This window comes from Oncorhynchus mykiss, chromosome 12 (assembly GCF_057628025.1).
Source record: "Oncorhynchus mykiss isolate SJ-2025 chromosome 12, ASM5762802v1, whole genome shotgun sequence".
In the NCBI taxonomy this organism is placed as follows: domain Eukaryota; kingdom Metazoa; phylum Chordata; class Actinopteri; order Salmoniformes; family Salmonidae; genus Oncorhynchus; species Oncorhynchus mykiss.
The window spans coordinates 3,229,547-3,246,346 of NC_143033.1; the positions used below are offsets into that span (position 1 = coordinate 3,229,547).

The 16,800-nt window shown below is 42.1% G+C and overlaps 1 protein-coding gene across 1 annotated transcript in view; it reads right to left on the bottom strand.

Moving 5' to 3' along the window:
* Positions 1-654: 654 nt before the first annotated feature.
* Positions 655-16,800, bottom strand: part of LOC110536862 (phospholipid phosphatase-related protein type 1) — a 190,145-nt gene continuing 173,999 nt past the window's right edge. The window contains exon 8 of the mRNA XM_090191435.1: positions 655-1,705. Coding sequence (XP_090047561.1) covers positions 1,673-1,705 — 33 coding nt within the window. The 3' untranslated portion in view covers positions 655-1,672. The remainder of the gene's footprint in view (positions 1,706-16,800) is intronic.

A 16,800-nucleotide genomic window follows, 5' to 3' on the forward strand; every position in this document is an offset into this window, starting at 1 on the left:
TATGGGTGGTAGGTAGCCACTCTATGGGTGGTAGGTAGCCACTCTATGGGTGGCCGGTAGCCACTCTATGGGTGGTAGGTAGCCACTCTATGGGTGGTAGGTAGCCACTCTATGGGTGGTCGGTAGCCACTCTATGGGTGGTAGGTAGCCACTCTATGGGTGGTAGGTAGCCACTCTATGGGTGGCAGGTAGCCTAGTGTTTAAAAGCTTTGGGCCAGGTCGTTGATTCGAATCACAGAGCCGTCAAGGTGGAAAAATCTGCCTTTCTGTCCTTGAGCAAGGCAGTTAACCCCCAACACCTGCTCCCCCAACACCTGCTCCCCCAACACCTGCTCCCCCAACACCTGCTCCCCCAACACCTGCTCCCCGCGTGTCGATGACGGGTTGGGATAAATACGGAAGACACATTTCAGTTGAATATATTCAGTATTCCCCTTCCCTTCTCACAGAGCGCCAATATTCTGGTGACAACTTAACACAGGTGGAAGATTACTAATTTCTTGTCGAAGTCAAATTGTATTATCACCTACAGGATAAGCCTTGGAAATGCAGCCCACACAATTTGATTTAATTACGACTGCTAAATCTACACTCAATACAACCAAAGGCCAGCAAAGACTTTTGTTGAAATGAATAAAAAGGCCACACAATAGATACTCTGCTACTAGCTATTTATTATTTGGACAAATCAAGAAAATATATATGCAGCATTTCAAAAGAAATTCATATTTTTTTTTTAAAAGAAAGACTATACAAATTGGGAATATTTATTCAAATAGTTCAACTGGGTACTTCCATGCTGAGAGAATGGCAGTTTCTGGATGGAGAAGACAAAACACAATAATACCACACCGTGTCATAGTCCAATAGGATGTTGTTTTCCCCTAAACAACATGAATAACAGATACATTCCTGAAAAAAATCAGCAGGCAAAAAATAAATACATGTATTTATAAAAGAAAACAAAAAAAATCGGTCCAAATGTTTTATACAGAGATAACAAATAATAATACAAAATAAGAATTTAGTCAATAAAAGTACAGAAAAAAAACTAACAGAATAGAGAGGAATTTGTACAAATACCACAGAACGACATCAATATTTCAATAACATTAGATAGACTGTATACCGTATATTATATTTCCTTTGTGATATAAAACATGACTATAGAGAGGAGGAATGAATGCGTAAGTAAGTCCTGACACGATGTAAAACATGATGAGCGAGAGAGAGAGAGAGAGAGAGAGAGAGGAGGAAGTCCTGACACAAATCAGACTAGGGGTGAAACATTCCGGTAATTTTCCCAGCATGCCCAGACTTTCCAGAAATTCCAGTAGAAGGGTTCCTGGATTTCCTGCTAATTCACACACCGATTCCGGGAATCTTCTTTTGTGGAAAACCTGGATATTTTTGGAAAGTTACGTGACTTTTCCAACCCTAGTTCAGACCTACAGTATTAACATCTTCAGGGTTAGGGTAGGCTACAGCACGTACTCTCTTATACAAAATGTACAAATCATCGGCCTCTAACTAGTTACATACACCAGAATACTGTCCTTTTTTTGTTTGTTACAGTAGTAGTATGACACAGTACAAAACATAATTGTGCCTAGAAGTTGTGTTGAGGAGACGCAAAGGTGACCCGGTGTTGTCCCACCGTGGTCCCCGCTAGTCATGTGACCTCAGTCATCGATGCCGAATGGTTCTGAAAAACAGGAAAAGAGATGTGTTACATTTTTTTCTCAATTTTCTTAAAAACTAAGAATTTAGGTTAATACTGTGGTCCATCAAACATAAAGTAAACGAGTGTGGAATGCATACCCTAAACTTTACAAAAACCAGTGCTGAGTGTGGTATACGTTTCCTATACTTTACAAAAACCAGTGCTGAGTGTGGTATACGTTTCCTATACTTTACGAAAACCAGTGCTGAGTGTGGTATACGTTTCCTATACTTTATGAAAACCAGTTCTGAGTGTGGTATACGTTTCCTATACTTTATGAAAACCAGTTCTGAGTGTGGTATACGTTTCCTATACTTTATGAAAACCAGTTCTGAGTGTGGTATACGTTTCCTATACTTTACGAAAACCAGTGCTGAGTGTGGTATACGTTTCCTATACTTTATGAAAACCAGTTCTGAGTGTGGTATACGTTTCCTATACTTTACAAATACCAGTGCTGAGTGTGGTATACGTTTCCTATACTTTATGAAAACCAGTGCTGAGTGTGGTATACGTTTCCTATACTTTATGAAAACCAGTGCTGAGTGTGGTATACGTTTCCTATACTTTATGAAAACCAGTGCTGAGTGTGGTATACGTTTCCTATACTTTATGAAAACCAGTGCTGAGTGTGGTATACGTTTCCTATACTTAATGAAAACCAGTGCTGAGTGTGGTATACGTTTCCTATACTTTATGAAAACCAGTTCTGAGTGTGGTATACGTTTCCTATACTTTATGAAAACCAGTGCTGAGTGTGGTATACGTTTCCTATACTTTATGAAAACCAGTGCTGAGTGTGGTATACGTTTCCTATACTTTATGAAAACCAGTGCTGAGTGTGGTATACGTTTCCTATACTTTATGAAAACCAGTGCTGAGTGTGGTATACGTTTCCTATACTTTATGAAAACCAGTACTGAGTGTGGTATACGTTTCCTATACTTTACAAATACCAGTGCTGAGTGTGGTATACGTTTCCTATACTTTACAAAAACCAGTGCTGAGTGTGGTATACGTTTCCTATACTTTACAAAAACCAGTGCTGAGTGTGGTATACGTTTCCTATACTTTATGAAAACCAGTGCTGAGTGTGGTATACGTTTCCTATACTTTATGAAAACCAGTGCTGAGTGTGGTATACGTTTCCTATACTTTATGAAAACCAGTGGTGAGTGTGGTATACGTTTCCTATACTTTACAAAAACCAGTGCTGAGTGTGGTATACGTTTCCTATACTTTATGAAAACCAGTGGTGAGTGTGGTATACGTTTCCTATACTTTACAAAAACCAGTTCTGAGTGTGGTATACGTTTCCTATACTTTACAAATACCAGTACTGAGTGTGGTATACGTTTCCTATACTTTATGAAAACCAGTGCTGAGTGTGGTATACGTTTCCTATACTTTATGAAAACCAGTGCTGAGTGTGGTATACGTTTCCTATACTTTACAAATACCAGTGCTGAGTGTGGTATACGTTTCCTATACTTTATGAAAACCAGTGCTGAGTGTGGTATACGTTTCCTATACTTTATGAAAACCAGTGCTGAGTGTGGTATACGTTTCCTATACTTTATGAAAACCAGTGCTGAGTGTGGTATACGTTTCCTATACTTTATGAAAACCAGTGCTGAGTGTGGTATACGTTTCCTATACTTTATGAAAACCAGTGCGGAGTGTGGTATACGTTTGCTATACTTTACAAATACCAGTGCTGAGTGTGGTATACGTTTCCTATACTTTATGAAAACCAGTGCTGAGTGTGGTATACGTTTCCTATACTTTATGAAAACCAGTGCTGAGTGTGGTATACGTTTCCTATACTTTATGAAAACCAGTGCTGAGTGTGGTATACGTTTCCTATACTTTATGAAAACCAGTGCTGAGTGTGGTATACGTTTCCTATACTTTACAAATACCAGTGCTGAGTGTGGTATACGTTTCCTATACTTTACAAATACCAGTGCTGAGTGTGGTATACGTTTCCTATACTTTATGAAAACCAGTGCTGAGTGTGGTATACGTTTCCTATACTTTATGAAAACCAGTGCTGAGTGTGGTATACGTTTCCTATACTTTATGAAAACCAGTGCTGAGTGTGGTATACGTTTCCTATACTTTACAAATACCAGTGCTGAGTGTGGTATACGTTTGCTATACTTTACAAATACCAGTGCTGAGTGTGGTATACGTTTCCTATACTTTATGAAAACCAGTGCTGAGTGTGGTATACGTTTCCTATACTTTATGAAAACCAGTGCTGAGTGTGGTATACGTTTCCTATACTTTATGAAAACCAGTGCTGAGTGTGGTATACGTTTCCTATACTTTATGAAAACAAGTGCTGAGTGTGGTATACGTTTCCTATACTTATGAAAACCAGTGCTGAGTGTGGTATACGTTTCCTATACTTTATGAAAACCAGTGCTGAGTGTGGTATACGTTTCCTATACTTTATGAAAACCAGTGCTGAGTGTGGTATACGTTTCCTATACTTTACAAATACCAGTGCTGAGTGTGGTATACGTTTGCTATACTTTACAAATACCAGTGCTGAGTGTGGTATACGTTTCCTATACTTTATGAAAACCAGTGCTGAGTGTGGTATACGTTTCCTATACTTTATGAAAACAAGTGCTGAGTGTGGTATACGTTTCCTATACTTTATGAAAACCAGTGCTGAGTGTGGTATACGTTTCCTATACTTTATGAAAACCAGTGCTGAGTGTGGTATACGTTTCCTATACTTTACGAAAACCAGTGCTGAGTGTGGTATACGTTTCCTATACTTTATGAAAACCAGTGCTGAGTGTGGTATACGTTTCCTATACTTTATGAAAACCAGTGCTGAGTGTGGTATACGTTTCCTATACTTTATGAAAACCAGTTCTGAGTGTGGTATACGTTTCCTATACTTTATGAAAACCAGTGCTGAGTGTGGTATACGTTTCCTATACTTTATGAAAACCAGTGCTGAGTGTGGTATACGTTTCCTATACTTTATGAAAACCAGTGCTGAGTGTGGTATACGTTTCCTATACTTTATGAAAACCAGTGCTGAGTGTGGTATACGTTTCCTATACTTTATGAAAACCAGTGCTGAGTGTGGTATACGTTTCCTATACTTTATGAAAACCAGTGCTGAGTGTGGTATACGTTTCCTATACTTTACAAAAACCAGTGCTGAGTGTGGTATACGTTTCCTATACTTTATGAAAACCAGTGCTGAGTGTGGTATACGTTTCCTATACTTATGAAAACCAGTGCTGAGTGTGGTATACGTTTCCTATACTTTATGAAAACCAGTACTGAGTGTGGTATACGTTTCCTATACTTTATGAAAACCAGTGCTGAGTGTGGTATACGTTTCCTATACATTATGAAAACCAGTGCTGAGTGTGGTATACGTTTCCTATACTTTATGAAAACCAGTGCTGAGTGTGGTATACGTTTCCTATACTTTATGAAAACCAGTACTGAGTGTGGTATACGTTTCCTATACTTTATGAAAACCAGTGCTGAGTGTGGTATACGTTTCCTATACTTTATGAAAACCAGTGCTGAGTGTGGTATACGTTTCCTATACTTTATGAAAACCAGTGCTGAGTGTGGTATACGTTTCCTATACTTTATGAAAACCAGTGCTGAGTGTGGTATACGTTTCCTATACTTTATGAAAACCAGTGCTGAGTGTGGTATACGTTTCCTATACTTTATGAAAACCAGTGCTGAGTGTGGTATACGTTTCCTATACTTTATGAAAACCAGTGCTGAGTGTGGTATACGTTTCCTATACTTTACAAATACCAGTACTGAGTGTGGTATACGTTTCCTATACTTTATGAAAACCAGTGCTGAGTGTGGTATACGTTTCCTATACTTTACAAATACCAGTGCTGAGTGTGGTATACGTTTCCTATACTTTACAAATACCAGTACTGAGTGTGGTATACGTTTCCTATACTTTATGAAAACCAGTGCTGAGTGTGGTATACGTTTCCTATACTTTACAAATACCAGTTCTGAGTGTGGTATACGTTTCCTATACTTTATGAAAACCAGTGCTGAGTGTGGTATACGTTTCCTATACTTTATGAAAACCAGTGCGGAGTGTGGTATACGTTTGCTATACTTTACAAATACCAGTGCTGAGTGTGGTATACGTTTGCTATACTTTACAAATACCAGTGCTGAGTGTGGTATACGTTTCCTATACTTTATGAAAACCAGTGCTGAGTGTGGTATACGTTTCCTATACTTTATGAAAACCAGTGCTGAGTGTGGTATACGTTTCCTATACTTTATGAAAACCAGTGCTGAGTGTGGTATACGTTTCCTATACTTTATGAAAACCAGTGCTGAGTGTGGTATACGTTTCCTATACTTTATGAAAACCAGTGCTGAGTGTGGTATACGTTTCCTATACTTTATGAAAACCAGTGCTGAGTGTGGTATACGTTTCCTATACTTTACAAATACCAGTGCTGAGTGTGGTATACGTTTGCTATACTTTACAAATACCAGTGCTGAGTGTGGTATACGTTTCCTATACTTTATGAAAACCAGTGCTGAGTGTGGTATACGTTTCCTATACTTTATGAAAACCAGTGCTGAGTGTGGTATACGTTTCCTATACTTTATGAAAACCAGTTCTGAGTGTGGTATACGTTTCCTATACTTTATGAAAACAAGTGCTGAGTGTGGTATACGTTTCCTATACTTTATGAAAACCAGTGCTGAGTGTGGTATACGTTTCCTATACTTTATGAAAACCAGTGCTGAGTGTGGTATACGTTTCCTATACTTATGAAAACCAGTGCTGAGTGTGGTATACGTTTCCTATACTTTATGAAAACCAGTGCTGAGTGTGGTATACGTTTCCTATACTTTATGAAAACCAGTGCTGAGTGTGGTATACGTTTCCTATACTTTACAAATACCAGTGCTGAGTGTGGTATACGTTTGCTATACTTTACAAATACCAGTGCTGAGTGTGGTATACGTTTCCTATACTTTATGAAAACCAGTGCTGAGTGTGGTATACGTTTCCTATACTTTATGAAAACAAGTGCTGAGTGTGGTATACGTTTCCTATACTTTATGAAAACCAGTGCTGAGTGTGGTATACGTTTCCTATACTTTATGAAAACCAGTGCTGAGTGTGGTATACGTTTCCTATACTTTACGAAAACCAGTGCTGAGTGTGGTATACGTTTCCTATACTTTATGAAAACCAGTGCTGAGTGTGGTATACGTTTCCTATACTTTATGAAAACCAGTGCTGAGTGTGGTATACGTTTCCTATACTTTATGAAAACCAGTTCTGAGTGTGGTATACGTTTCCTATACTTTATGAAAACCAGTGCTGAGTGTGGTATACGTTTCCTATACTTTATGAAAACCAGTGCTGAGTGTGGTATACGTTTCCTATACTTTATGAAAACCAGTTCTGAGTGTGGTATACGTTTCCTATACTTTATGAAAACCAGTGCTGAGTGTGGTATACGTTTCCTATACTTTATGAAAACCAGTGCTGAGTGTGGTATACGTTTCCTATACTTTATGAAAACCAGTGCTGAGTGTGGTATACGTTTCCTATACTTTATGAAAACCAGTGCTGAGTGTGGTATACGTTTCCTATACTTTATGAAAACCAGTGCTGAGTGTGGTATACGTTTCCTATACTTTATGAAAACCAGTGCTGAGTGTGGTATACGTTTCCTATACTTTACAAATACCAGTGCTGAGTGTGGTATACGTTTGCTATACTTTACAAATACCAGTGCTGAGTGTGGTATACGTTTCCTATACTTTATGAAAACCAGTGCTGAGTGTGGTATACGTTTCCTATACTTTATGAAAACCAGTGCTGAGTGTGGTATACGTTTCCTATACTTTATGAAAACCAGTGCTGAGTGTGGTATACGTTTCCTATACTTTACAAATACCAGTGCTGAGTGTGGTATACGTTTGCTATACTTTACAAATACCAGTGCTGAGTGTGGTATACGTTTCCTATACTTTATGAAAACCAGTGCTGAGTGTGGTATACGTTTCCTATACTTTATGAAAACCAGTGCTGAGTGTGGTATACGTTTCCTATACTTTATGAAAACCAGTGCTGAGTGTGGTATACGTTTCCTATACTTTATGAAAACAAGTGCTGAGTGTGGTATACGTTTCCTATACTTATGAAAACCAGTGCTGAGTGTGGTATACGTTTCCTATACTTTATGAAAACCAGTGCTGAGTGTGGTATACGTTTCCTATACTTTATGAAAACCAGTGCTGAGTGTGGTATACGTTTCCTATACTTTACAAATACCAGTGCTGAGTGTGGTATACGTTTGCTATACTTTACAAATACCAGTGCTGAGTGTGGTATACGTTTCCTATACTTTATGAAAACCAGTGCTGAGTGTGGTATACGTTTCCTATACTTTATGAAAACAAGTGCTGAGTGTGGTATACGTTTCCTATACTTTATGAAAACCAGTGCTGAGTGTGGTATACGTTTCCTATACTTTATGAAAACCAGTGCTGAGTGTGGTATACGTTTCCTATACTTTACGAAAACCAGTGCTGAGTGTGGTATACGTTTCCTATACTTTATGAAAACCAGTGCTGAGTGTGGTATACGTTTCCTATACTTTATGAAAACCAGTGCTGAGTGTGGTATACGTTTCCTATACTTTATGAAAACCAGTTCTGAGTGTGGTATACGTTTCCTATACTTTATGAAAACCAGTGCTGAGTGTGGTATACGTTTCCTATACTTTATGAAAACCAGTGCTGAGTGTGGTATACGTTTCCTATACTTTATGAAAACCAGTGCTGAGTGTGGTATACGTTTCCTATACTTTATGAAAACCAGTGCTGAGTGTGGTATACGTTTCCTATACTTTATGAAAACCAGTGCTGAGTGTGGTATACGTTTCCTATACTTTATGAAAACCAGTGCTGAGTGTGGTATACGTTTCCTATACTTTACAAAAACCAGTGCTGAGTGTGGTATACGTTTCCTATACTTTATGAAAACCAGTGCTGAGTGTGGTATACGTTTCCTATACTTATGAAAACCAGTGCTGAGTGTGGTATACGTTTCCTATACTTTATGAAAACCAGTACTGAGTGTGGTATACGTTTCCTATACTTTATGAAAACCAGTGCTGAGTGTGGTATACGTTTCCTATACATTATGAAAACCAGTGCTGAGTGTGGTATACGTTTCCTATACTTTATGAAAACCAGTGCTGAGTGTGGTATACGTTTCCTATACTTTATGAAAACCAGTACTGAGTGTGGTATACGTTTCCTATACTTTATGAAAACCAGTGCTGAGTGTGGTATACGTTTCCTATACTTTATGAAAACCAGTGCTGAGTGTGGTATACGTTTCCTATACTTTATGAAAACCAGTGCTGAGTGTGGTATACGTTTCCTATACTTTATGAAAACCAGTGCTGAGTGTGGTATACGTTTCCTATACTTTATGAAAACCAGTGCTGAGTGTGGTATACGTTTCCTATACTTTATGAAAACCAGTGCTGAGTGTGGTATACGTTTCCTATACTTTATGAAAACCAGTGCTGAGTGTGGTATACGTTTCCTATACTTTACAAATACCAGTTCTGAGTGTGGTATACGTTTCCTATACTTTATGAAAACCAGTTCTGAGTGTGGTATACGTTTCCTATACTTTACAAATACCAGTTCTGAGTGTGGTATACGTTTCCTATACTTTATGAAAACCAGTGCTGAGTGTGGTATACGTTTCCTATACTTTATGAAAACCAGTGCGGAGTGTGGTATACGTTTGCTATACTTTACAAATACCAGTGCTGAGTGTGGTATACGTTTGCTATACTTTACAAATACCAGTGCTGAGTGTGGTATACGTTTCCTATACTTTATGAAAACCAGTGCTGAGTGTGGTATACGTTTCCTATACTTTATGAAAACCAGTGCTGAGTGTGGTATACGTTTCCTATACTTTATGAAAACCAGTGCTGAGTGTGGTATACGTTTCCTATACTTTATGAAAACCAGTGCTGAGTGTGGTATACGTTTCCTATACTTTATGAAAACCAGTGCTGAGTGTGGTATACGTTTCCTATACTTTATGAAAACCAGTGCTGAGTGTGGTATACGTTTCCTATACTTTACAAATACCAGTGCTGAGTGTGGTATACGTTTGCTATACTTTACAAATACCAGTGCTGAGTGTGGTATACGTTTCCTATACTTTATGAAAACCAGTGCTGAGTGTGGTATACGTTTCCTATACTTTATGAAAACCAGTGCTGAGTGTGGTATACGTTTCCTATACTTTATGAAAACCAGTTCTGAGTGTGGTATACGTTTCCTATACTTTATGAAAACAAGTGCTGAGTGTGGTATACGTTTCCTATACTTTATGAAAACCAGTGCTGAGTGTGGTATACGTTTCCTATACTTTATGAAAACCAGTGCTGAGTGTGGTATACGTTTCCTATACTTATGAAAACCAGTGCTGAGTGTGGTATACGTTTCCTATACTTTATGAAAACCAGTGCTGAGTGTGGTATACGTTTCCTATACTTTATGAAAACCAGTGCTGAGTGTGGTATACGTTTCCTATACTTTACAAATACCAGTGCTGAGTGTGGTATACGTTTGCTATACTTTACAAATACCAGTGCTGAGTGTGGTATACGTTTCCTATACTTTATGAAAACCAGTGCTGAGTGTGGTATACGTTTCCTATACTTTATGAAAACAAGTGCTGAGTGTGGTATACGTTTCCTATACTTTATGAAAACCAGTGCTGAGTGTGGTATACGTTTCCTATACTTTATGAAAACCAGTGCTGAGTGTGGTATACGTTTCCTATACTTTACGAAAACCAGTGCTGAGTGTGGTATACGTTTCCTATACTTTATGAAAACCAGTGCTGAGTGTGGTATACGTTTCCTATACTTTATGAAAACCAGTGCTGAGTGTGGTATACGTTTCCTATACTTTATGAAAACCAGTTCTGAGTGTGGTATACGTTTCCTATACTTTATGAAAACCAGTGCTGAGTGTGGTATACGTTTCCTATACTTTATGAAAACCAGTGCTGAGTGTGGTATACGTTTCCTATACTTTATGAAAACCAGTTCTGAGTGTGGTATACGTTTCCTATACTTTATGAAAACCAGTGCTGAGTGTGGTATACGTTTCCTATACTTTATGAAAACCAGTGCTGAGTGTGGTATACGTTTCCTATACTTTATGAAAACCAGTGCTGAGTGTGGTATACGTTTCCTATACTTTATGAAAACCAGTGCTGAGTGTGGTATACGTTTCCTATACTTTATGAAAACCAGTGCTGAGTGTGGTATACGTTTCCTATACTTTATGAAAACCAGTGCTGAGTGTGGTATACGTTTCCTATACTTTATGAAAACCAGTGCTGAGTGTGGTATACGTTTCCTATACTTTATGAAAACCAGTGCTGAGTGTGGTATACGTTTCCTATACTTTATGAAAACCAGTGCTGAGTGTGGTATACGTTTCCTATACTTTATGAAAACCAGTGCTGAGTGTGGTATACGTTTCCTATACTTTACAAAAACCAGTTCTGAGTGTGGTATACGTTTCCTATACTTTATGAAAACCAGTGCTGAGTGTGGTATACGTTTCCTATACTTTATGAAAACCAGTGCTGAGTGTGGTATACGTTTCCTATACTTTATGAAAACCAGTGCTGAGTGTGGTATACGTTTCCTATACTTTATGAAAACCAGTGCTGAGTGTGGTATACGTTTCCTATACTTTACAAATACCAGTGCTGAGTGTGGTATACGTTTGCTATACTTTACAAATACCAGTGCTGAGTGTGGTATACGTTTCCTATACTTTATGAAAACCAGTGCTGAGTGTGGTATACGTTTCCTATACTTTATGAAAACAAGTGCTGAGTGTGGTATACGTTTCCTATACTTTATGAAAACCAGTGCTGAGTGTGGTATACGTTTCCTATACTTTACAAATACCAGTGCTGAGTGTGGTATACGTTTCCTATACTTTATGAAAACCAGTGCTGAGTGTGGTATACGTTTCCTATAATTTATGAAAACCAGTGCTGAGTGTGGTATACGTTTCCTATACTTTATGAAAACCAGTGCTGAGTGTGGTATACGTTTCCTATACTTTATGAAAACCAGTTCTGAGTGTGGTATACGTTTCCTATACTTTATGAAAACCAGTGCTGAGTGTGGTATACGTTTCCTATACTTTATGAAAACCAGTGCTGAGTGTGGTATACGTTTCCTATACTTTATGAAAACCAGTGCTGAGTGTGGTATACGTTTCCTATACTTTATGAAAACCAGTGCTGAGTGTGGTATACGTTTCCTATACTTTATGAAAACCAGTGCTGAGTGTGGTATACGTTTCCTATACTTTATGAAAACCAGTGCTGAGTGTGGTATACGTTTCCTATACTTTATGAAAACCAGTGCTGAGTGTGGTATACGTTTCCTATACTTTATGAAAACCAGTGCTGAGTGTGGTATACGTTTCCTATACTTTATGAAAACCAGTGCTGAGTAAAACTACTGATAGGTTTCGGGAAGACAAAGTAAAGGTGTCTTTGTGAATAATTTTACACAGGAAGGAAAGGAATACAGTACAGTACTCCTCACAGTTATTCCTACGGCACCACATCACACAACGTCTTGATACCCTGTGGTAAACACACCCCCTCCACCTCTCAAACGTCCAACAACTTCCAACAACACAGGGACAAAGTCCTAGACTACTGTTACTCTACCCACAAGCAAGCGTACGAGGCCCTCCCTCGTCCCCCATTCGGTAAATCAGATACCTATGTGAGAATACTATTCATTGACTACAGCTCAGCGTTCACCACCATTATCCCCTCCAAGCTCGTCACCAAGTTGAGGACCCTGGGACTGAAAACCTCCATCGGCAACTAGATCCTGGATTTCCCGACGGGCCGAGGGGGCCCCACAGGGGTGTGTGCTTAGTCCCCTCCTGTACTCCCTGTTGACCCACAACTGCATGGCCACGCATGACTCCAACACCATCATCAAGTTTGCTGAGGAAACGACGGTGGTAGGCCTGACTAACAGTGACGATGAGACAGCTTAAATGGAGGAGGTCAGTGCCGGGACAACAACCTCTCCCTTAATGTCAGTAAGACCAAGGAGCTGATCGTGGACTATATGAAAATGGAGGGGGGCAACCAAGCCCCATCCACATCAACAGGGCTGCAGTGGAGCGGGTCGAGAGCTCCAAGTTCTTTGGTGTCAAAATCACAAAGGATTTAAAATGGTCCACACACACGTGCACAGTCATGAAGAAGGCTCGACAGACGCCTCTTCCCCCTCAGGAGGTTGAAAAGGTTTGACATGGATCCTCAAAAACTCAAAAAGTTCTACAGTTGTACCATTGAGAGCATCTTGACAGTCTGCATCACTGCTTGGTATGGCAACAGCACTGCATGGCGAATCAGAGGGTGGTGAGGACAGCCAAGTACATCACTGGGGCCCAGCTTCCTGCCATCCAGGACCTCTATACCAGAGGGTGGTGAGGACAGCCCAGTACATCACTGGGGCCAGGCTCCCTGCCATCCAGGACCTCTATACCAGAGGGTGGTGAGGACAGCCCAGTACATCACTGGGGCCAGGCTCCCTGCCATCCAGGACCTCTATACCAGAGGGTGGTGAGGACAGCCCAGTACATCACTGGGGCCAGGCTCCCTGCCATCCAGGACCTCTATACCAGAGGGTGGTGTGGACAGCCAAGTACATCACTGGGGCCAGGCTCCCTGCCATCCAGGACCTCTATATCAGAGGGTGGTGAGGACAGCCCAGTACATCACTGGGGCCCAGCTTCCTGCCATTCAGGACCTCTATACCAGAGGGTGGTGAGGACAGCCCAGTACATCACTGGGGCCAGGCTCCCTGCCATCCAGGACCTCTATACCAGAGGGTGGTGTGGACAGCCAAGTACATCACTGGGGCCAGGCTCCCTGCCATCCAGGACCTCTATATCAGAGGGTGGTGCGGACAGCCCAGTACATCACTGGGGCCAGGCTCCCTGCCATCCAGGACCTCTATATCAGAGGGTGGTGCGGACAGCCCAGTACATCACTGGGGCCAGGCTCCCTGCCATCCAGGACCTCTATACCAGAGGGTGGTGTGGAGAGCCCAGTACATCACTGGGGCCCAGCTCCCTGCCATCCAGGACCTCTATACCAGAGGGTGGTGAGGACAGCCCAGTACATCACTGGGGCCAGGCTCCCTGCCATCCAGGACCTCTATACCAGAGGGTGGTGTGGACAGCCCAGTACATCACTGGGGCCGAGCTCCCTGCCATCCAGGACCTCTATACCAGAGGGTGGTGTGGACAGCCCAGTACATCACTGGGGCCGAGCTCCCTGCCATCCAGGACCTCTATATCAGAGGGTGGTGAGGACAGCCCAGTACATCACTGGGGCCCAGCTCCCTGCCATCCAGGACCTCTATACCAGAGGGTGGTGAGGACAGCCCAGTACATCACTGGGGCCAGGCTCCCTGCCATCCAGGACCTCTATACCAGAGGGTGGTGTGGACAGCCAAGTACATCACTGGGGCCAGGCTCCCTGCCATCCAGAACCTCTATATCAGAGGGTGGTGTGGACAGCCAAGTACATCACTGGGGCCAGGCTCCCTGCCATCCAGAACCTCTATATCAGAGGGTGGTGAGGACAGCCCAGTACATCACTGGGGCCCAGCTTCCTGCCATCCAGAACCTCTATATCAGAGGGTGGTGAGGACAGCCCAGTACATCACTGGGGCCAGGCTCCCTGCCATCCAGGACCTCTATATCAGAGGGTGGTGAGGACAGCCCAGTACATCACTGGGGCCCAGCTCCCTGCCATCCAGGACCTCTATACCAGAGGGTGGTGAGGACAGCCCAGTACATCACTGGGGCCCAGCTCCCTGCCATCCAGGACCTCTACACCAGAGGGTGGTGTGGACAGCCCAGTACATCACTGGGGCCGAGCTCCCTGCCATCCAGGACCTCTATACCAGAGGGTGGTGAGGACAGCCCAGCACATCACTGGGGCCCAGCTCCCTGCCATCCAGGACCTCTATACCAGAGGGTGGTGAGGACAGCCCAGTACATCACTGGGGCCCAGCTCCCTGCCATCCAGGACCTCTATACCAGAGGGTGGTGTGGACAGCCCAGTACATCACTGGGGCCCAGCTACCTGCCATCCAGGACCTCTACACCAGAGGGTGGTGAGGATAGCCCAGTACATCACTGGGGCCAGGCTCCCTGCCATCCAGGACCTCTATACCAGAGGGTGGTGTGGACAGCCCAGTACATCACTGGGGCCGAGCTCCCTGCCATCCAGGACCTCTATATCAGAGGGTGGTGTGGACAGCCCAGTACATCACTGGGGCCCAGCTCCCTGCCATCCAGGACCTCTATACCAGAGGGTGGTGAGGATAGCCCAGTACATCACTGGGGCCAGGCTCCCTGCCATCCAGGACCTCTATATCAGAGGGTGGTGTGGACAGCCCAGTACATCACTGGGGCCCAGCTCCCTGCCATCCAGGACCTCTATACCAGGCGGTATGAAAGGAAGGCCTGGGAAATCGTGAAAGACTCCAGCCCCCCCATGCCATTGACTGTTCTCTCTACTTGTAAGGTTTGGAGCTGGAAAAAAAAGGCATTTCACTTTAATTGAGCACGTGACATTAAAACTTGAAACTTGAACCACCTGCTACATTGATTACATGTCAGTGATCCATATGCAGGAGACTAACTGCCCAGTCAGTCAAACAGCAAAAATAATTATCTGCAACCTCATTTCCTTATGGATCCAGCAATCAGTGTGTCTCTTTCTTTGATTGACAGGTGATCCTGACAGAGAGACGCTGATGTCATTAATAAACCGGCTTCATATTGGTAGCTGGACATCACACTGCTTCCTTCACCATCTCTCTCACACAGAGACTAGATCGCTCAACCGTACTTCTTATTCCCTCACCATCTCAAATCAAATCAAATAGAAGTCAGGTGTACACAACAGGTGTTTCACCTCACAGTGAAATGTTTCCTGACAAGCCCTTCACCAACAACGCTTTAAGAAGTAAAAAATCGATAAAATAAAATTAACAAATCCTTTAAGAGCAGCAGTAAATAACAATAGTGAGGCTATATACAGGGTATTACGGTACAGAGTCAATGTGGAGGCTATATACAGGGTATTACGGTACAGAGTCAATGTGGAGGCTATATACAGGGTGTTACGGTACAGAGTCAATGTGGAGACTATATACAGGGTGTTACAGTACAGAGTTAATGTGGAGGCTATATACAGGGTGTTACGGTACAGAGTCAATGTGGAGGCTATATACAGGGTGTTACGGTACAGAGTTAATGTGGAGGCTATATACAGAGGGTACCGGTACAGAGTTAATGTGGAGGCTATATACAAGGGGTACCGGTACAGAGACAATGTGGAGGCTATATACAGGGGGTAACGATACAGAGTCAATGTGGAGGTTATATACAGGGGGTACCGGTACAGAGTCAATGTGGAGGCTATATACAGGGTGTACCAGTACAGAGTCAATGTGGAGGCTATATACAGGGTGTTACGGTACAGAGTCAATGTGGAGGCTATATACAGGGCGTTACGGTACAGAGTCAATGTGGAGGCTATATATAGGGTGTTACGGTACAGAGTCAATGTGGAGGCTATATACAGGGTGTTACGGTACAGAGTTAATGTGGAGGCTATATACATGGGGTAACGATACAGAGTTAATGTGGAGGCTATATACAGGGTGTTACGGTACAGAGTTAATGTGGAGGCTATATAGATGGGGTAACGATACAGAGTTAATGTGGAGGCTATATACAGGGGGTAACGATACACAGTCAATGTGGAGGCTATATACAGGGCGTTACGGTACAGAGTCAATGTGGAGGCTATATATAGGGTGTTACGGTACAGAGTCAATGTGGAGGCTATATACAGGGTGTTACGGTACAGAGTTAATGTGGAGGCTATATACATGGGGTAA